We start from the raw sequence: 21,006 nt of genomic DNA, 5'->3' as shown, positions 1-21,006 counted from the left end.
GGATTCCCTCTGCAGGCGTCGCTGTGGGGACTCAGGGGGGACAACTTTGGTTACTCACAGTCTCGGAGTCGCCGGGGAGTCCTCCCTGTAGCGTTGTTTCTCCACCAGTCGAGTCGGGGTCGCCGGGTGCAGGGTTGCAAGTCTCACGCTTCTGGCGGGAAACGCAGTCGTTTTAAAGTTGCTCCTTTGGAAACAAAGTTGCAGTCTTGGGTGAACAGGGCCGCTGTTCTCGGGAGTTTGTTGGTCCTTTTAGAGCAGGGCAGTCCTCTGAGGATTCAGAGGTCGCTGGTCCTGGGGAAAGCGTCGCTGGAGCAGTTTTCTTCCGAAGGGGGGAGACAGGCCGGTAGGGCTGGGGCCAAAGCAGTTGGTGTCTCCGTCTTCTCTGCATGGTTTTTCAGCCAGCAGTCCTCTTCTTCTTAGGTTGCAGGAATCTGAGTTCCTAGGTTCTGGGGAGCCCCTAAATACAGAATTTAGGGGTGTGTTTAGGTCAGGGAGGGCAGTAGCCAATGGCTACTAGCCCTGAGGGTGGCTACACCCTCTTTGTGCCTCCTCCCAAGGGGATGGGGTCACATTCCTATCCCTATTGGGGGGATCCCCCATCTGCAAGATGGAGGATTCCTAAAAGTCAGAGTCTCTTCAGCTCAGGTTGCCTTAGGGGTGTCCTGACTGGTCAGTGACTCCTCCTTGTTTTTCTCATTATCTCCTCCGGCCTTGCCGCCAAAAGTGGAGCCGTGGCCGGAGGGGGCGGGCAACTCCACTAGCTGAAATGCCCTGTGGTGCTGGAAAAAAGGGGGTGAGCCTTTGAGGCTCACCGCCAGGTGTTACAGCTCCTGCCTGGGGGAGGTGATAGCATCTCCACCCAGTGCAGGCTTTGTTACTAGCCACAGAGTGACAAAGGCACTCTCCCCATGTGGCCAGCAACATGTCTCAAGTGTGGCAGGCTGCTAAAACCAGTCAGCCTACACAGGTAGTTGGTTAAGGTTTCAGAGGGCACCTCTAAGGTGCCCTCTGGGGTGGATTTTACAATAAAATGTACACTGGCATCAGTGTGCATTTATTTTGCTGAGAAGTTTGATACCAAACTTCCCAGTTTTCAGTGTAGCCATTATGGTGCTGTGGAGTTCGTGTTTGACAGACTCCCAGACCATATACTCTTATGGCTACCCTGCACTTACAATGTCTAAGGTTTGGCTTAGACACTGTAGGGGCACAGTGCTCATGCACTGGTGCCCTCACCCATGGTATAGTGCACCCTGCCTTAGGGCTGTAAGGCCTGCTAGAGGGGTGACTTATCTATACTGCATAGGCAGTGTGAGGTTGGCATGGCACCCTGAGGGGAGTGCCATGTCGACTTACTCGTTTTGTCCTCACCAGCACACACAAGCTGGCAAGCAGTGTGTCTGTGCTGAGTGAGGGGTCCCCATGGTGGCATAAGATATGCTGCAGCCCTTAGAGACCTTCCCTGGCATCAGGGCCCTTGGTACCAGGGGCACCAGTTACAAGGGACTTACCTGAATGCCAGGGTGTGCCAATTGTGAACACAAAAGTACAGGTTAGGGAAAGAACACTGGTGCTGGGGAATGTTTAGCAGGTCTCAGCACACTTTCAATTCAAAACATAGCATCAGCAAAGGCAAAAAGTCGGAGGGTAACCATGCCAAGGAGGCATTTCCTTACAGTAGCCACTATGGAACTGTGGAGTTCGTGTTTGACAAACTCCTAGACCATATACTCTTATGGCTACCCTGCACTTACAATGTCTAAGGTTTTGCTTAGACGCCGTAGGGGCATAGTGCACATATGTCCTCACCTCTTGTATAGTGCACCCTGCCTTAGGGCTGTAAGGCCGGCTAGAGTGGTGACTTAACTATGCCAGAGACAGTGTGAAGTTGGCATGCCACTCTGAGGGGAGTGCCATGTCGACTTAGTCATTTTCTCCCCACCAGCACACACAAGCTGTGAGGCAGTGTGCGTGTGCTGAGTGAGGGGCCCCCAGGGTGGTGTAAGGCATGCTGCAGCCCTTGGAGACCTTCCCTGGCAACTGGGCCCTTGGTACCATTGGTATCATTCACAAGGGACTTATCTGTGTGCCAGGGCTGTGCCAATTGTGGAAGCAAAGGTACAGTTTAGGGAAAGAACACTGGTGCTGGGGCCTGGTTAGCAGGGTCCCAGCACACTTTCAATCATAACTTGGCATCAGCAAAAGGCAAAAAGTCAGGGGGTAACCATGCTAAGGAGGCTTTTCCTTATGAGCAGCCAAGCAGGTGTACAGCGTATCTAAAACACATCGGCAAAGGCAATAGTTTTTGCATAGGTAAGATCTATTGGCTTTGTAAATGCTTGTTTAAAACTATAACTTTTAAATAAGTACTTCTTAGTGTGAGAATGTGACATTACTGTCAAAGCTTCCATATGTTAAAGAAATGCACTGATTTCAATTTAAAAGGGACGTTACTACATTTTACGTCATGCTTGTTGTGCGATTTACCTGGCAAACATTTCCAGGAGTTGGCTTGTGCATGGGCTTTAAAAGCCATGCCAAACCTCTTGGCTCGGCTCGTGCTGTTAGTTGGTTGGCTCGTCCATCTCTACAGCAAACCAGAGAACACCACCAACTTGCAATTGTTTTCACCTGAGAAATTACTTCCACTGATACATGACCCCGTGGGGAGATGTTGATGGACTAGGTTCATGCTAAAGAATGCAGAGTACATTGAGGAGCTCTTTCAGCTTGGGCCTACCCCATTTAACTTCTAAGACACGCCCTTCCGATTTTGATAGAGTTGAACAATCTGTATTAGATGAGAAGAGCTAAAATTGATGGAATGTAGTGAATTAAGATTTACAGATTAAGTACCAGTTGTTGTTCAAATTGATTTCAATATTTCCACTCTTCACATTTGTGATGTTTCTATAAAAAGCTGCAGCACATTAAATATGTATTCCTTTGGAATTTCTGTGATGCTCAAAATGTAAATGTCAGTTTCCAAACTATTGCAATCACATGTAAGGTTTAGATTTGTACTGTAACGCATTTTATGAATAAACCAAATCACCTCTCAATAACTTTGTGAAACCTCCCGTTTTTCAGTGGAGGAACATCCCCTGATCTCTCAAGATTGTGTGCTACCCTAACAACACTCCTTGCAAATTTGCATAATTTTTTTGTGGTTTGGAGTAATTTTTCCGACCACAATTGTTCCATAGATACATAACATCAAATTTTCCTCTGTGCTTTGCAAGATTCACCTTTCGTTACCAGCCATCATTGATTGTTCCCCAGATAGATATGTTTCTTGTATGAAATAGATAATTTATTTATCTTTTCTTTTTTACTGCAAGTCCTTCATAGAGATGCTAGTTATGAAATTTTAAGGAGCGGTACATCTTAATTCTTATTGAAATGAAACCAGTGTTTTTATATATACTCTCTTGATTGTATTGTTAACTTTAGGATACAAATGATTTGTACATTTATTCCAACTATAATGTAGTGTACGTACAGACCCGGGGCTTTAAAACGTTGAAATCAAGAACTAGGCGTTTGCAGTCTACCTCTGAGAGAACTAAAGAGACCGAATATGTCGCCCCTTCTTTTATGAAGGTAAGTTCAGCAACCATTTTTCCCATAATGCTTTGCTTTCTTATGTGTAACATTGTTCTGTGTACATCTGCTTTTGGCATGGGTATAAGGTGGCAGTGGTCGTCGAAGTTTAGTAGATATAATTCATTATATAATAAATGTACACTTTACAAAGTGTATTCTATATTTTGCAAGGAACAAACCACTATTAATTTTTAGTGTGTAGTGCTTTGTTTTCAATCTTGCAATACTTTATTCATGAACTCTGATCCTTGAAATAGATCAGGAAACATATTTCTGGTGATAAATACTGTAAGGAAACATGTTTTTTGCAAGTTTACCCCGACTTTTCGCTCCCATTGTGACTGCTAGGTACTTGTGTAACTGCTCTTAAATGCTGCGAGCTCTGGTAAACAGGACTTGGTGATGTGCTCGGACCCTTAAATTGGCGCATGTTTGATTGGCTTGTCCCAAATTGGTATAGCCTAACTTACTTATAAGTCCCTGGTTTTTGGTACTAGGGGTACCCAGGGTCTGTAAGTTAGAGGGTCCCCCAGGGACTGCAGGACTTGTTGTGCCATCTTTAGCAGGAGAAGGTAGAACGTGGCTCCCAGTCTGCCACTGTAGACTGGAACGATGGTTGAAAACTGCAAACTTAGCTTTGCCATTTAAAGTCATTACAAAGTGTGAGAAAGTAGCCTCTTTCTAGCGTGGTTAATAGTTTACAGAGTTACCTTTTTCTTAATTCTCACATATGATTGCACCTTCAAATATGTGAGCTCAGTTTCTCCAGTATTGGATCTTTCATGGATTCACATGCTTGAATCATCCCCGTTGTCGAGGTGGGAGTCTCATGGTAACTTCAAATACATATAGCAGTAAGTGCAACACAGTAGGCCTTAATGGCCCAAATAGGCACTTTTATAGCCTATCCATGTTCTTTTATCAAAAGGAACCAAACTTGAGCTACAGCCAATCAGGCGTCAACACCCTCTAGAATACTCCTAACAGAGGCTGTTTCCCTCAGATTTTCTACCGCACATGGTGTGAAGGGAGTCTCCCTGAGCTCTGCTCAGTTTATTCTTCTGACAGGATTATTTTCTCTCAGAGAAACCCAGCTTTGGACAATATATCCGAACAGACTAAGTAAGGACTTTTCAGAAACTGTGGCAGTTGTGGGAAGAAAAGACTGCCTATTGATGATCCCCCACAAGAAATGCATCTACTGCCTGCATCCAGATCACAAGGTGAGAGACTGTAAGATCTGTTGCACCTTCAGCCACAAAACCCTCAAGGGCCGTGAGGGTAGGCTTTTGTTGTGGCTCCAAAAGCAGAAGGCCATGAAAAATCCGTCTTCAGATGAGAGTGAAACCTCATCTCACACTTCTCACTCTTTAAAAAGACCTGGAGAGAAGGGAAAACTGCTTACAGAGCCTCCATGAAAGGTGGCGAAAGACAAAATATATTTCTGTGGAGAAACATAAGCGCCAGGAGAATGCTACCTTTGGATCAGAGACCCACTAAAGACTCTCCAAAAAGGTTCACTCAGAGCCTACGACACAAGGGGGGAAAAAAGGCACCCCGAAGAAGTGCCTCTGTCCCTGTCGATGGAAAATGACCTGGTAAGATTCCCCTCAGATGCTGCCAAAAAAGGCCCGTCAACGACGGGAGGAGGCCACACTGTACTTACAATGTCTAAGAATAGACTTAGGCACTGTAGAGGCATATTGCTCATGCCGCTATGCCCTCACCTGGGGTCCAGTGCACCCTGCCTTAGGGCTGTAAGGCCTACTAGAGGGGTGACTTACCTATGCCACAGGCAGTATTTTGTGGGCATGGCATCTTGAGGGGGATGCCATGTCGACTTTTCCTTTTTCTCCCCACCAACACACACAATCTGCAATGGCAGTGTGCATGTGTTAGGTGAGTGGTCCCTTAGGGTGGCACGACATATGCTGCAGCCCTTGGGGACCTTTCCTGGTCACAGGGCCCTTGGTACCACTGGTACCTCTTACAAGGGACTTATCTGTGTGCCAGGGGTGTGCCAGTTGTGGAACAATGGTATATTTTAGGTGAAAGAACACTGGTGCTGGGGCCTGGTTAGCAGGGTCCCAGCACACTTCTCAGTCAAGTCAACATCAGTATCAGGCAAAAAGTGGGGGGTAATTGCAACAGGGAGCCATTTCCTTACAACTGTCGACTAGGAAATCAGAGGTTTTGTCGGCGCAACCGTCAACGATGGTTCCATCATCAGGAGATTTTATGGTGCAACAGGACTCGGCAAGATTCCTCCCTCTTTCTTTCATCACCATGGGGGGAAAAAACATCTCCCAATTCTTCCGAGGCATACCTCCCCAAGCAAGGTGTTGCCGTACCCTCCTCAGCATCTCCTAGATGATGACAATGACATTTATTCCCAGGAGAGAATGTTTGGTGCAGCCAGTAGTCCGTCGCATGTAAAATTCCAAGACCTGGATGAGGAGGATGAAGGGCAGGAACAGCCCACCTATTCGTCGGCTGTACTCCAACAGGATCCATCATACCCCGCATTTGGGATGGAGGCTTCCTTTCCCATGCCTAGATTGTTCATGTCAGACCGCCAGGGTATGTTGAAAGATTATTATCGAAGGTTTCCACCATCGATACCGGCAGCTCCATCCAGGCCCTACAACCTGCAGATACCTCTGTACACCCCTGTTACCAGTCACCTGGCAACGCCACACAGAAGCATCCCGTTTGTTCATCAACCACAGGATGATCATATTTGTACAGATGAGAGGGAAGAAGGTGAGATACCGGAGACCGCTCCTAGTGAGTGGAATGAATACCTCATTCCTACACCATCACCACCACCAGCAGGGCCAGTTGATTCACCCCCGTAGGACATAGGGGGCTTCCATAATTTGATGGAAAGGGTGGCCAAAAGATTTGACTTACCCATTATCTCCTAGGAAACTGACTGTTTCTTATGTGACTTTAAAGAGCCTTCAAAGAGGTCGGTTAGGGCTATTCCTATAGTAGATTTTTTTATGGCAGGAGGGGTTGAAGGCAATGAAGAATCTGGCAACAATACCGTCCCAGATGCCGCAACTGGAAAAGAAGTATAAAGCCCCTGATAACACTCCGGCCTGTTTAGTGTCCCAACCGAAACCGGATTCTGTCATATCTCAGGCGGCAGAACGTCGCTAAAAGAATCCTTCAGCACCAATCACATCACCTCCAGACAGGGATGGACAGCGTTTGGACAATATTGGGAAGAAATTTTCCTCAGTGGTGGCGATTACAGTGAAGGTGGCTAACTAGCTAACTCGTTAGCCATCTTGGGCAGGTATGAGCGCCAAATGTGGGAAGACATGTCTGCTTATTTAGACCTCTTACCTGAGGATGCCAAGTTGGAGGCAAAGAAGGTGTTACAGGAGGGTGAGCGGACTGCAGCTGAGATCGATTGCGCAATTGACATTTCACTGCCAGGTTTCCGGCAGCTAGCAGGTGCAGCGGTCTTGCGTAGACAGGGGTGGCTGTCCGCGCGGAGGTTCAGAGTAGAATCCTGGAGCAAGTACTTCCTTATTTGTTACACTTTGCAAATTCTGGACTGTCGTACTCCTCCATCCGAGTGCACGTGGCGGCAATTTCAAGGTACCGCTGATCTCAAAACACTGCCTTGTTATATTCTACCAGGATTGTGAAACAGTTTCTTAGGGGTCCTTTTTGAGCTTTTCCACCGGTGTGTAACCCTCCACAGTTATGGTCCCTAAACGTGGTATTGGGACAACTCATGAAACCCCCTTTTGAGCCAGTCCACAGGCCAGAGCTGAAATTCATCTAATGGAAAACGGCGTTGTTGCCGGCTCTTACTTCAGCCAAATGACTAAGTGACATACAGGCCTTCACCATCAAAGAGCCTTTTCTTCAATTCACCACTACTGGCGTAATTCTTAGGACAAATCCTAAATATATTCTGTAGGTATCCTCAAGTTTCCATTTGAATGAACCAGTCATTTTGAAAACCTTTTTTCCTAACCCACAGACAGCAGCAGAAAAAACATTGCACTCGTTGGATATAAAGAGTTGTTTGAAATTTTACCTTCAAAGAACGTGGAACATACGCAAGTCAGACCAGTTATTTATGGCCTTTGGGGATGCGAGAAAGGGCTCCCCAGTGTCTAAACAGACTATTGCAAGGTGGATCAGCCTTGCAATCCAATCCAATCCTGTCATGCTCAAGCCAGTAAATCGCTCCACAGCAAGGTTAGTGTCCACTCTACAAGGGCGGTAGCCACGTCGGCAGCGCTCTTCAAGGGAGTGCCCTTGCAGCACATTTGTAGAGCGGCCACATGGTCCAGCCAACATACTTTCACAAGACACTACTGTCTCGAAGAGACAAATAACATGGACACTGGTGGGGCAAGAAGTGCTGAGGCATCTATTCCCTTAAGGTGAGCCTCTCTGGTCATCCCACCTTCCACGAAAAGGGAATGTGAACTAAGTTTCCTTAATCTGGTCAAGGTTAATTTTTCCGCTTATAATGATTATTGTGGTTATTATTGTTGTAATTAGCTTGATAGTTATCGTGATGTTTATGATTATTGCACTTATTGTTATCTTCCTGTGAAGATTGGCATATTGCTATTGAATAGTGGCTAGGAGTAGAATTACTCCTATTATTGTTTATTATTATTATTATTATGATAATACAACTAGTACCTAGTTAGGCAATATTACTGCCCTCTACTCTAATTCAAACATGTGAATCTATGAAATATCCAATACTGTAGAAGAAAATTAGTTACTTACCTGTAAATGTGGTTCTCCAGTATTGGTATCTTTCATAGATTCACATGCGACCCACCCTCCTCCCCTCAGAGGCTCCCCTTATAGATGAACTTTCTGTTTCACACTTGTACCAGAAAATCCAAGGGAAACAGCCTCTGTTGGGAGTATTCTAGAGGGTGTTGAGGCCTGATCGGCTGTAGTTCACGTTTAGTTCCTTTTTATAAAAGAACATGGATAGTCTAAAAAAGTGTCTATTTGGGCCATTAAGGCCTAGTGTGTTGCACTTACTTCTATATGTATTTGAAGTTACTGTAAGACTCCCACCTCAACGACGGGGATGATTCAAGCATGTGAATCTATGAAAGATACCAATGCTGTAGAACCACAGTTACAGGTAAGTAACTAATTTTCTTTTTGGCCATCCAGAACGACTCCTGTGACCTGCAACTTCAGCTCCAGCCAGCATTTGCAACAGTTTCCAAGGTGTGCACGCTCTGAGGACTGCCTGTTTTCATCCTGCACCAGAAGAACTGATGGAATCACTTCCCTGCTTCTGCAGGCACCCTTCTGCGACAACAACTGGTACTCTGGGACTCCTCTCCTGACGACGAGCATGCTCCCTGGAACACAGGTGGTGGACTGACGTGACCCAGACTGTCCTAAGGTCCAGCTGTCCTATTTTGGTGGAGGTAAGAGCTTGCCTCCCTGTGCTGTGACAGTACCACGTGTCTTTTCCAGCTCCTTGGGCTTCGTGCACAGTGTACCCCAGGTCCCCAGCACTCCATCCTGTGACGCACAACTTGCTGAGTTCTCCAGCGGCATGGAACCTTCCTTTGTAGTGCTGCGACAACCGCACTTTGCATCTTCTTTGTCCCTGTGTTCTGTGACTCCCGTGGATGCTGCTTGGTCTTCTGTGGGCTCTCTGAAGTGCTAAGAGCCCTCTCTGTTTCCTCAGTCCAAGTTGAGACCCCTCAGGTCCCTCCTGGGTCCAAGCAGCTCCTTTTTGATGCAACCTGTGTACTTACTTGAACCAAGACTTGTTGGCGGAATCCAGCGACGCAAACAGCCTTCATCCAAGAACTCGACGTGGGACATCACCTGCACCAAGCAGGAACCCACAGTGAGCTTCTTTGGTGCTCTTCTGTACTTTTCTTCTTACCGGAGAATCCACTTTTGCACCATCTTCTAGGTTAGCAGGGGCTCCTGTCCTTCCTGGACTCTTCTTCGATTTCTGGACTTGGTCTCTTCTCTCCACAGGTCTTCAGGTCCAGGAATCCATTGTTTGTTGCTTGCAGTTTTGCTTGGTTCTTGCAAAATTTCTTATCTCGACTTGTAGTTTTGTCCTTAGGAAACTTGCAGTGTTTTACTTCTGCTTTCCTGGGCTCTGGGGTAGAGTAATTTACTTACCTTTGGTGTTTTCCTACACTCTCAGCACCCTCTACACACTACACATGCTTAGGGGGTAATTCCTGAGTCGCATTCCACTATTTTAGTATATGGTTTGTGTTGCCCATAGCCCTATTCCCTTCTATTGTATTTTCTACTGTTTGCACTACTCTGTGGCTGTTTACCTACCTTATTTTGGTCTCTAGTGTATATATTGTGTATAATACTTACCTCCAGAAGGAGTATTGCCTCTAAGAGACAACACATGCTGCAGCCCTTAGGGACCAATTATGGAAACAATGTTACGTTTTTAGTGAAAGAACACTGGTGTTGGGGCCTGGTTAGCAGGGTCCCAGCACACATCTTAGTCAATTCAGCATCAATATCCGGCAAAAAGTGGGGGATAACTGCAACAGGGAGCCATTTTCCAACACCAGTGCAGGTTGGTTTGGCTGTAGGTTGTCATTTGAGACACCATCAGTGATTACATCAGTGATGTCTTTTAACCTGTTAGGAGTGATGTAATAAGAGAGGTTATAAGCAGTACATAATGGGGCGCAAAGTTAAAGTTAGTTAATTAAAAGCCCGGAGTGTTACAAGTTGTTTTTCTTCGAAGAAATCTTTTTTCGAGTCACGGGATTGAGTGACTCCTCCTCTCGGTAATAGCGCGCATGGGCATTGTAAGAAAATGCCTCCTTGGCATGGTTACCCCCTAACTTTTTGCCTTTGCTGATGCCAAGTTATGATTTGAAAGTGTGCTGGGACCCTGCTAACCAGGCCCCAGCACCAGTGTTCTTTCCCTAAACTGTACCTTTGTCTCCACAATTGTCACAACCCTGACACTCAGGTAAGTCCCTTGTAACTGGTACCCCTGGTACCAAGGGCCCTGATGCCAGGGAAGGCCTCTAAGGGCTGCAGCATGTCTTATGCCACTCTAGAGACCCCTCACTCAGCACATGCACACTGCTTCACAGCTGGTGTGTACTTGTGGGGAGAAAATGACTACGTCGACATGGCACTCCCCTCAGAGTGCCATGCCAACCTCACACTGCCTGTGGCATAGGTAAGTCACCCCTCTAGCAGGCCTTACAGCCCTAAGGCAGGCTGCACTATACCATAGGTGAGGGCATATGTGCATGAGCACTATGCCCCTACAGTGTCTAAGCAAAACCTTAGACATTGTAAGTGCAGGGTAGCCATAAGTGTATATGGTCTGGGGGTTTGTCAAACACAAACTCCACAATTCCATAATGGCTACACTGAAAACGGGGAAGTTTGGTATCAAACGTCTCAGCACAATAAATGCACACTGATGCCAGTGTGCAATTTATTGTAAAATACACCCAGAGGGCATCTTAGAGATGCCCCCTTAATACCTACCCGACTTCTAGTGTAGGCTGACCAGTTCCTGCCACACGAAAATAGTAATAAGGGGATTCCCTGAACTAATAATCGTAGCTCTAGCAGGGAAATAATCAATATAGAGAAAAACTACTAATAGAGCTACTCAAATAAGCATGAAGATACAATCATCTTCACGTACCAACACTATGGGTTGGAATGATACTAACTATATATTACTGACCAGTTATATGCTCATTATAACAGGCTACTATACTTAGGTGCTTGGTCACAGATAAAGTAATCCTACTACATAATTGATGTAAACTCATTTTATAAATACAAATACTTTATTGTTCAATAATAACACAATCATGAAAAATATATATTAAATCAAGAAAAATAGAAAAAATATACAAAGCGCCTAAATCAAACATACCACATGCACACTGGACTAAACAGATAAATAAACATGTCTCATTTACAAGTGAAACAACACATCAAAAAGCTAATCAGAATGACATAATAAAGCTAAAACAATTTAAATAATAAAAAGAATGTAGAAATATAAATTGTTTTGATGTATTAACATTGATAGTCTGATACACAAAAAGGAAACAATGTTGATATAGTTCTATCCAAATGGTACCGTAGGGACCGAAGGCCTACGCGCGTTTCGGTGTTTTAGAATATTATGGACAACCTTCCTCAGGGCCGTTCCCAGTGGTACTATTCAGTGATGCTCTAGTCTAAGCAGCCAAATCTTCTGGTCAGATTGGTTATAGGTTTGTAATGTTCTTTTTGATGTAGTAGTCAAAAAATCTTGCTTGAAGAGTCTTGTCTAACGTTTTTATAGGGCAATAATTTTTCCAGCCATTTCTGCTTCACTGCAGAACATGTTGATATCCATTATTATGTATAAGGATGAGCTATGTATTAGCTGAGGTCAGCTGTTGAATTTATGTCCACATAATCCGTTTTTTATATATATATATACATCCACAAAGTTTTGCCGTCTCACACGGTAAGTCCGGGATATAGGTACCTAGATATAATGGTTTGGGCGATCGCGGCGTTTGCTCTTCATGCGTCTGCTGACTAGACTAAGTATAGTAGCCTGATATCATGAGCATATAACTGGTCAGTAATATATAGACAGTTCCTGCCACACATCAGACATGTTGCTGGCTACATGGGGAGAGTGCCTTTGTCACTCTGTGGCCAGGAACAAAGCCTGTACTGGGTGGAGGTGCTTCTCACCTCCCCCTGCAGGAACTGTAACACCTGGCGGTGAGCCTCAAAGGCTCACCCCTTTTGTTACAGCGCCCCAGGGCATCCCAGCTAGTGGAGATGCCTGCCCCTCCGGCCACTGCCCCCACTTTTGGTGGCAAGGCTGGAGGAGATAATGAGAAAAACAAGGAGGAGTCACCCACCAGTCAGGACAGCTCCTAAGGTGTCCTGAGCTGAGGTGACCCCTGCCTTGAGAAATCCTCCATCTTGAGTTTGGAGGATTCCCGCGATAGGATTAGGGTTGTGCACCCCCCACCCCACAGGGACGAGGCACAAAGAGGGTGTATCCTCTCTCAAGGACAGAAGCCATTGGCAACTGCCCTCTCAGACCTAAACACCCCCCTAAATTCAGTATTTAGGGGCTCCCCAGATCCCAGGAAACCGAGACCAGCGACCTCTGAAGCCTCAGAAGACTGCCCTGGACTACAGGACCAAGAAACTCCTGTGAACAGCAGCCCTGTTCAAATCAGCTACTTCTTTGCAACAAAGAAGCAACTTCCAAGGACTTCGCGTTTCCCGCTGGAAGCGTGAGAGACTACAACACCTCAGGGAGGACTCCCCGCCGACTGAGAGCCCGTGAGTAACCAGAGACGACCCCCCTGAGCCCTCAGAATGACGCCTGCAGAGAGAATCCAGAGGCTCCCCCTGACCGCGACTACCTGTAACAAGGGACCCGACGCCTGGAACCAACACTGCACCCGGCTCGACCTGCAGAAAACCAACACCTCAGGGAGGACTCCCCGCCGACTGCAAGCCCGTGAGTAACCAGAGACGACCCCCCCTGAGCCCCCACAGCGACGCCTGCAGAGAGAATACAGAGGCCCCCCTGACCGCGACTGCCTGTAACAAGGGACCCGATGCCTGGAACCAACACTGCACCCGCAGCCCCCAGAACCTGAAGGAACCAAACTTCGACGCAGGAGTGACCCCTAGGCGACCCTCTGCCTTGCCCAGGTGGTGGCTGTCCCGAGAAGCCCCCCCTGTGCCTGCCTGCACCGCTAGAGTGACCCCCGGGTCCCTCCATTGAAGCCTATACAAAACCCAACGCCTGCTTTGCACACTGCACCCAGCCGCCCCTGTGCCGCTGAGGGTGTGTTTTGTGTGCCTACTTGTGTCTCCCCCCCCCCCCCCCCCCCCAGTGCTCTACAAAACCCCCCTGTCTGCCCCCGAGGACGCAGATACTTACCTGCTGGCAGACTGGAACCGGAGCACCCCTGTTCTCCATAGGCGCCTATGTGTTTTGGGCACCTCTTTGAGCTCTGCACCTGACCGGCCCTGAGCTGTTGGTGTGGTAACTTTGGTGTTGCCTTGAACCCCCAACGGTGGGCTGCCTATGTCCCAGGACTGAGACTTGTAAGTGGTTTACTTACCTCCTAATCTAACCTTTACTTACCTCCCCCAGGAACTGTTGATTTTTGCAGTGTCCACTTTGAAAATAGCTTATTGAAATTTTTACAAAGACTGTACATGCTATTGTTTTCATTCAAAGTTCCTAAAGTATCTAAGTGAAGTACCTTACATGTAAAGTATTAACTGTAAATCTTGAACCTGTGGTTCTTAAAATAAACTAAGAAAATATTTTTTTCAATATAAAAAACCTATTGGCCTGGAGTAAGTCTTTGAGTGTGTGTTCTTCATTTATTGCCTGTGTGTGTACAACAAATGCTTAACACTACCCTCTGATAAGCCTACTGCTCGACCACACTACCACAAAATAGAGCATTAGAATTATCTAATTTTGCCACTATCTTACCTCTAAGGGGAACCCTTGGACACTATGCACACTATTTCTTACTTTGAAATAGTATATACAGAGCCAACTTCCTACAGGCATCGACTCCTTTGTTATATTGTTTTCTTTCCGCTGTCTGGTTTGGATGTGTTTCCTCTCGCTCCAAGACTTTCAATTTGGAAACTTTATATTAACTTTATTCTACCGTCTGTATTGTTTCGATCGCATTTCCATCTGTTTTCGAGCAGCTAGTACCATCGGAAACAAGAAAATGCCCTTTCGAGCGCTTGTACCCTACTTGGGCCTGTTCAGGCCTACCACGCCATACCCTGATGGATCGGACTCCATTCTGATTCTGTCCTCGATGTCACGCAAAATTCCCTTACACCGATCAACACGTGGTATGTAAACTTTGCCTTTCTCCTGAACATCGAGAGGAAGATTGTTCAGTTCCGGTCAAAAAAGACACTGCGGGACTGGAGAGCAAGGAGACTTGAGATGGCGTTGAAGCATACAGAGTCTACCGACACCTTAGAGGAAGAGCAGGCACAGACGGCTGTTTCAATTCAGAAATCCGATGGAGATTCAGATGAAGAGCGCCAACGGATCACTACTGCTCAGCATGTGAGTACACCTGCCCCTATGCCCACTACCAAAAGACCTCTTAAGGCCTTTGGTGCACCACTGCCAGGAAGCCATGGTTCCACCCCGAAAGAAAATTGTCGGCAACCGACCTTCAGGTTTGGGGCTGAAAAAGGCAAAATCACCACAGCAACAGGCCACACCTGTTTCGATGCCGGAGTCGAGCAAACACATTAAAAGCTCCACATCCGAGCTGACGTCCACCCTTTTCGTAGTCGAAAATTCAACATCCGGCTTCGGAGCAGAAATCACAGGCTGTATCTTTGGGACCGAAAACATAAGGTACCATTTCGGAGCGAAAAAATCCCTCTATAAAGACTTTTGAGCCAATTTAAAACACTGTTCAAAGACAATTACTGAACAATCCTCTAAAGGAGTTAAAACATCTGAATATCATTCTGAGGACTCTGATATCCAGCCAATCCTGGAGATTATGGACAGTAAACAAAGAAGGATACATATCCATAAGGAGACGGGGAAATTTATTGCTTCACCTCCTCCTGAAACCAAGAGAAAGCTGGCGTTTCAAGAGACTCTTGATGCTGCTCCACCACTAGTAAAGATATTTAAAAGAAAGGAGAAACAATCACCTTTACAGCTTTCTCCACCACATTCGCCACAGCTTTCTTTCTCTCCACCACCTACTACCCTACCACCATTGCCCTCACTAACACATTCTCATACATATTCACATGGAGATACAGTAGACTCCTGGGACTATATAACCCAGATCCTATACCCCTAAATAACCCAGATCTCTATCCATCCAAACCTTCACCATTAGAGGTAGTGCGGCTTACACTATGCTCATTTCTAGAGCAGCAGCATGCCATGGAGTTCAGATGCATGCTGAGCCTTTGAAGGAGGATTTTCTTTTTAACACACTGTCCTCCACTCACTCACTCTGCCAGTGTTTACCAATGCTGCCTGGTATGCTTAGACATGCTGATGACATATTTAAGGAATCTGTCAAGGCTAGGGTATTAACCCCAAGAATAGATAAGAAATACAAGCCAGTTCTCAGGACCTCTTTTGGCACCGTTGGTCCACTTCGACTCGGGCTGGGGGGCTCGGGTGCAGTGGTACTTTTTGGTGTCGGCCTTTCGCTTTCCGGGGCTCTCATGGTTTTTCTTGGGTGCCTACAGGGTGCAGGGGAGTAACACCACTACTCCATGGGAGATGCTAATTGTTTCTTGTAGTGCTGGCAGACTTCCTAGGCTTTTGGAGGTAGAGCAGCTGCAGGACGAGTCAACTTTGGCACAGTTGTCGAGGACAGCAGGCTGGTCAGCAGGGTAGGGTCTAAGTCAGATGCTGCTCTTCAGTTCTTGCTTTTTGCGGCTGTTCAGTGTCCTCCTTCTCAGATTGGTAGATTGTGCTTTCCTGGTGCCAGGGACTCCCCTAAATACTAGATTTAGGGGGTTACGGGGAGTGAAGGGCAATAGCCAATGGACTGCTTACCATTGGGGTCACTACACCCCTTATATGACCACTTCCTGTAGGGAATGGCCATAACCCTGTCCACAACTCCTAATTCTGCCATCACTAAGATGGTGGAATTTTCCTGGAGTGGGGCACATCAGGCAGCTCACCTTAGGGGTGTGTCTGGCCTGGGTGTAGTCCACACCTCCTGGCATAACTAATTGTTCGATGGCATCTGTCGCTGTAGATATGCATGTTTTGCATAGCTCGCCATCTGGTGTTGGGCCGGAGTGTTACAAGTTGTTTTTCTTCGAAGAAGTCTTTCGAGTCACGGGACCGAGTGACTCCTCCTTTTGTCTCCATTGCGCATGGGCGTCGACTCCATCTTCGATTGTTTTTTTTCCGCCATCGGGTTCGGACGTGTTCCTGTCGCTCCGAGTTTCGGACTGGAAAGATAGCTAATTTCGGAAGATTTTCGTCGGTATTGTTGCGTTCGGGATCGGCGTAGTTAGATTCAACACCGCGTCTAAGATCGAAGAGCTCCGGTGCCCTTCGGGGTAATTTTTTCGATCCCCCGTCGGGGCCTGGTCGGCCCGACCGCGTGCAGAAGAACGCCGATGGAACGGACCCCGTTCCGTTTCTGTCCCAAATGCCACAATAAATACCCCTATACAGACCAACACTTGGTCTGCAACCTGTGCCTGTCACCTGAGCACAGTGAAGACACCTGCGAGGCCTGTCGTGCGTTCCGGTCCCGAAAAACACTCCGAGACCGTCGAGCCAGAAGACTTCAGATGGCGTCCGCGCCGACAGCCCACCGGGAGTTCGAGGAACAAGAAGAGGAGGGAAACTTTTCGATCCAAGAATCGGACTCCGAAGGATTCGACGATACACAAACCGTGAGTAAGACGTCGAAAACCACTCAGAAGAAGATTTACAAGGCCCAGGGGACGCCACTGCCACCAGGCCATGGCTCGACCCATAAATTCGGTGACCGACCGTCGGCACCGAAAAAGGCCCAAACAGTGGCGAGATCGTCCGACTCCGGTCGAGACACCGGCACGCAGCCTTCTCGGGACCGAGAAAGTGCTGGAGACAAGCATCGACACCGAGATGCCGGTGTAGACACGGCTCGACGCCGAGACAGCGGCACCGAAGAAGATCGACGCCGAGAGGTTTCGGCCCCGAAAAAGAAAAAAGTCACCTCGGAGCCGAAAAAAGATGCAGACAGGGTTTCGGTGCCAAAACAAACTGCAACCGACCCAGTTTCAGGCTCTTATACAGAAGAGCACTCGCTAACCTCCCAAATGCAAAAGCATAGGTTTGAGGAAGAGCTACACTCAACTGATGTAGACCATACGCAAAAGCGTATTTTCATACAGCAGGGGACAGGAAAAATAAGCACCCTTCCCCCTATTAGAAGAAAGAGAAGATTGGAGTTCCAAACTGAACAAACACCACAAACAAAAGTGGTGAAAAAAGTTACCCCACCACCCTCTCCTCCACCTGTGATTAACGTCTCACCAGCACAAACTCCATCACATTCCCCAGCTCACACCACCATGAGCCAGGGTGACCAAGATCAAGACGCATGGGACTTATACGACGCCCCAGTGTCAGATAACAGTCCGGAGGCATACCCTACGAAGCCATCTCCACCAGAGGACAGCACTGCGTATTCTCAAGTGGTGGCTAGAGCAGCACAATTTCACAATGTAAGCCTCCACTCAGAACAGGTCGAGGATGACTTTTTATTCAACACACTCTCCTCCACCCACAGCTCCTACCAAAGCCTGCCTATGCTCCCTGGTATGCTCCGGCACGCAAAAGAAATCTTTAAGGAGCCGGTCAAAAGTAGGGCAATCACACCAAGAGTGGAAAAAAAGTATAAGGCGCCTCCTACAGACCCGGTTTTCATCACTACACAGCTGCCACCAGACTCTGTCGTTGTAGGAGCAGCTAGGAAAAGGGCCAACTCTCACACATCTGGAGATGCACCACCCCCAGATAAAGAAAGCCGCAAGTTCGATGCAGCTGGTAAGAGAGTCGCAGCACAAGCTGCAAACCAGTGGCGCATCGCTAACTCCCAGGCACTACTTGCGCACTATGACAGAGCCCATTGGGATGAGATGCAACATCTCATTGACCATCTGCCCAAGGACCTACAAAATAGGGCAAAACAAGTGGTTGAGGAGGGACAGACCATTTCCAACAACCAAATCCGCTCCTCCATGGACGCTGCAGATACAGCTGCACGGACAATTAATACATCTGTAACTATCAGAAGGCATGCATGGCTCCGAACGTCTGGATTTAAACCGGAGATTCAGCAAGCAGTTCTCAATATGCCTTTTAACGAAAAAGAACTGTTCGGTCCAGAAGTGGACACAGCGATTGAGAAACTCAAAAAAGACACGGACACTGCTAAAGCCATGGGCGCACTCTACTCCCGCAGAGCAGAGGGAATTACAGCACATTCCGTAAAACACCCTTTAGAGGGGGGTTTCGGGGTCAGAGCACACAAGCCAGCACCTCACAGGCAACACCGTCCAGTTACCAGGGACAGTACAGAGGAGGTTTTCGGGGACAATATAGAGGAGGGCAATTCCCTAGGAATAGAGGAAAATATCAAAGCCCCAAAACCCCTACTACTAAGCAGTGACTCACATGTCACTCACCCCCTCCACACAACACCAGTGGGGGGAAGAATAAGTCATTATTACAAAGCATGGGAGGAAATCACTACAGACACTTGGGTTCTAGCAATTATCCAACATGGTTATTGCATAGAATTTCTACAATTCACTCCAAACATACCACCAAAAGCACAAAATTTGACAAAACATTATTCCAATCTCCTGGAGATAGAAGTGCAGGCACTATTGCAAAAGAATGCAATCGAATTAGTGCCAAACACACAAATAAACACAGGAGTTTACTCACTGTACTTTCTGATACCAAAGAAGGACAAAACGCTGAGACCAATCCTAGACCTCAGAATAGTGAACACATTCATCAAATCAGACCACTTTCACATGGTCACACTACAAGAAGTATTACCATTGCTAAAACTACACGACTACATGACAACTTTAGACCTCAAGGACGCGTATTTCCATATACCAATACACCCATCGCGCAGGAAATACCTAAGGTTTGTATTCAAAGGAATACATTACCAATTCAAGGTACTGCCTTTCGGATTAACAACCGCACCAAGAGTCTTTACCAAATGTCTAGCAGTAGTCGCTGCACACATCAGAAGGCAGCAAATACATGTGTTCCCATATCTAGACGACTGGCTAATCAAGGCCCATTCGTTAATAGAGTACTCAAATCACACAAATCAGATCATACAAACCCTCTTCAAACTAGGGTTCACCGTCAACTTCACGAAATCCAACATTCTGCCGTGCAAGGTACAACAATACCTAGGAGCCATAATAGACACAACAAAAGGAGTAGCCACTCCAAGTCCCCAAAGAATTCAAAATTTCAACACCATCATACAACGCATGTATCCAACACAAAAGATACAAGCAAAGATGATATTACAACTCCTAGGCATGATGTCTTCATGCATAGCCATTGTCCCAAACGCAAGACTGCACATGAGGCCCTTACAACAGTGCTTAGCATCACAGTGGTCTCAAGCACAGGGTCATCTTCTAGATCTGGTGTTAATAGACCGCCAAACTTACCTCTCGCTTCTGTGGTGGAACAACATAAATTTAAACAAAGGGCGGCCTTTCCAAGACCCAGTGCCACAATACGTAATAACAACAGATGCTTCCATGACAGGGTGGGGAGCACACCTCGATCAACACAGCATACAAGGACAATGGAACGTACATCAAACAAAACTGCATATAAATCACCTAGAACTTCTAGCAGTTTTTCAAGCACTAAAAGCTTTCCAACCAATAATAGTTCACAAATACATTCTCGTCAAGACAGACAACATGACAACAATGTATTATCTAAACAAGCAAGGGGGGGGACGCACTCCACGCAGTTAAGCCTGCTAGCACAAAAAATTTGGCGTTGGGCAATTCACAACCAAATTCGCCTAATAGCACAATTTATACCAGGGATCCAAAATCAACTCGCAGACAATCTCTCTCGAGATCACCAACAGGTCCACGAATGGGAAATTCACCCCCAAATTCTGAACACCTATTTCAAACTCTGGGGAACACCTCAAATAGACTTGTTTGCGACGAAGGAGAACGCAAAATGCCAAAACTTCGCATCCAGATACCCACACAAACAGTCCCAAGGCAATGCCCTATGGATGAACTGGTCAGGGATATTTGCTTACGCTTTTCCTCCTCTCCCTCTCCTTCCTTACCTGGTAAACAAACTCAGTCAAAACAAACTCAAACTCATATTAATAGCACCAACTTGGGCAAGGCAACCCTGGTACACAATGCTGCTAGACCCATCAGTAGTACCCTACATCAAATTGCCCAACAGGCCAGATCTGTTGACACAACACAACCAAAAGATCAGACACCCAGATCCAGCATCGCTGAATCTAGCAATCTGGCTCCTGAAATCCTAGAATTCGGGCACTTACAACTTACCCAAGAATGTATGGAAGTCATAAAGCAAGCCAGAAGGCCATCCACCAGGCACTGCTATGCAAGTAAATGGAAGAGGTTTGTTTGCTACTGCCATATTAATCAAATACAACCATTACACACAACTCCAGAACATGTAGTGGGTTACTTGCTTCACTTACAAAAATCTAACCTGGCTTTCTCTTCCATTAAAATACACCTTGCAGCAATATCTGCATACCTGCAGACTACCTATTCAACTTCCCTATATAAGATACC

At 46.7% G+C, this 21,006-nt stretch overlaps 1 protein-coding gene across 1 annotated transcript in view; it reads left to right on the top strand.

Moving 5' to 3' along the window:
- YME1L1 (YME1 like 1 ATPase) overlaps nt 1–21,006 on the top strand; it is a 665,597-nt gene that overhangs the window by 99,967 nt on the left and 544,624 nt on the right. The window contains exon 5 of the mRNA XM_069211321.1: nt 3,494–3,603. Coding sequence (XP_069067422.1) covers nt 3,494–3,603 — 110 coding nt within the window. The remainder of the gene's footprint in view (nt 1–3,493; nt 3,604–21,006) is intronic.

This window comes from Pleurodeles waltl, chromosome 10, assembly GCF_031143425.1.
Source record: "Pleurodeles waltl isolate 20211129_DDA chromosome 10, aPleWal1.hap1.20221129, whole genome shotgun sequence".
NCBI classification, from domain to species: Eukaryota; Metazoa; Chordata; class Amphibia; order Caudata; family Salamandridae; genus Pleurodeles; species Pleurodeles waltl.
The sequence above is the reverse complement of the archived record's forward strand: the minus strand, read 5'-3'. Positions and strand labels throughout refer to the sequence as shown.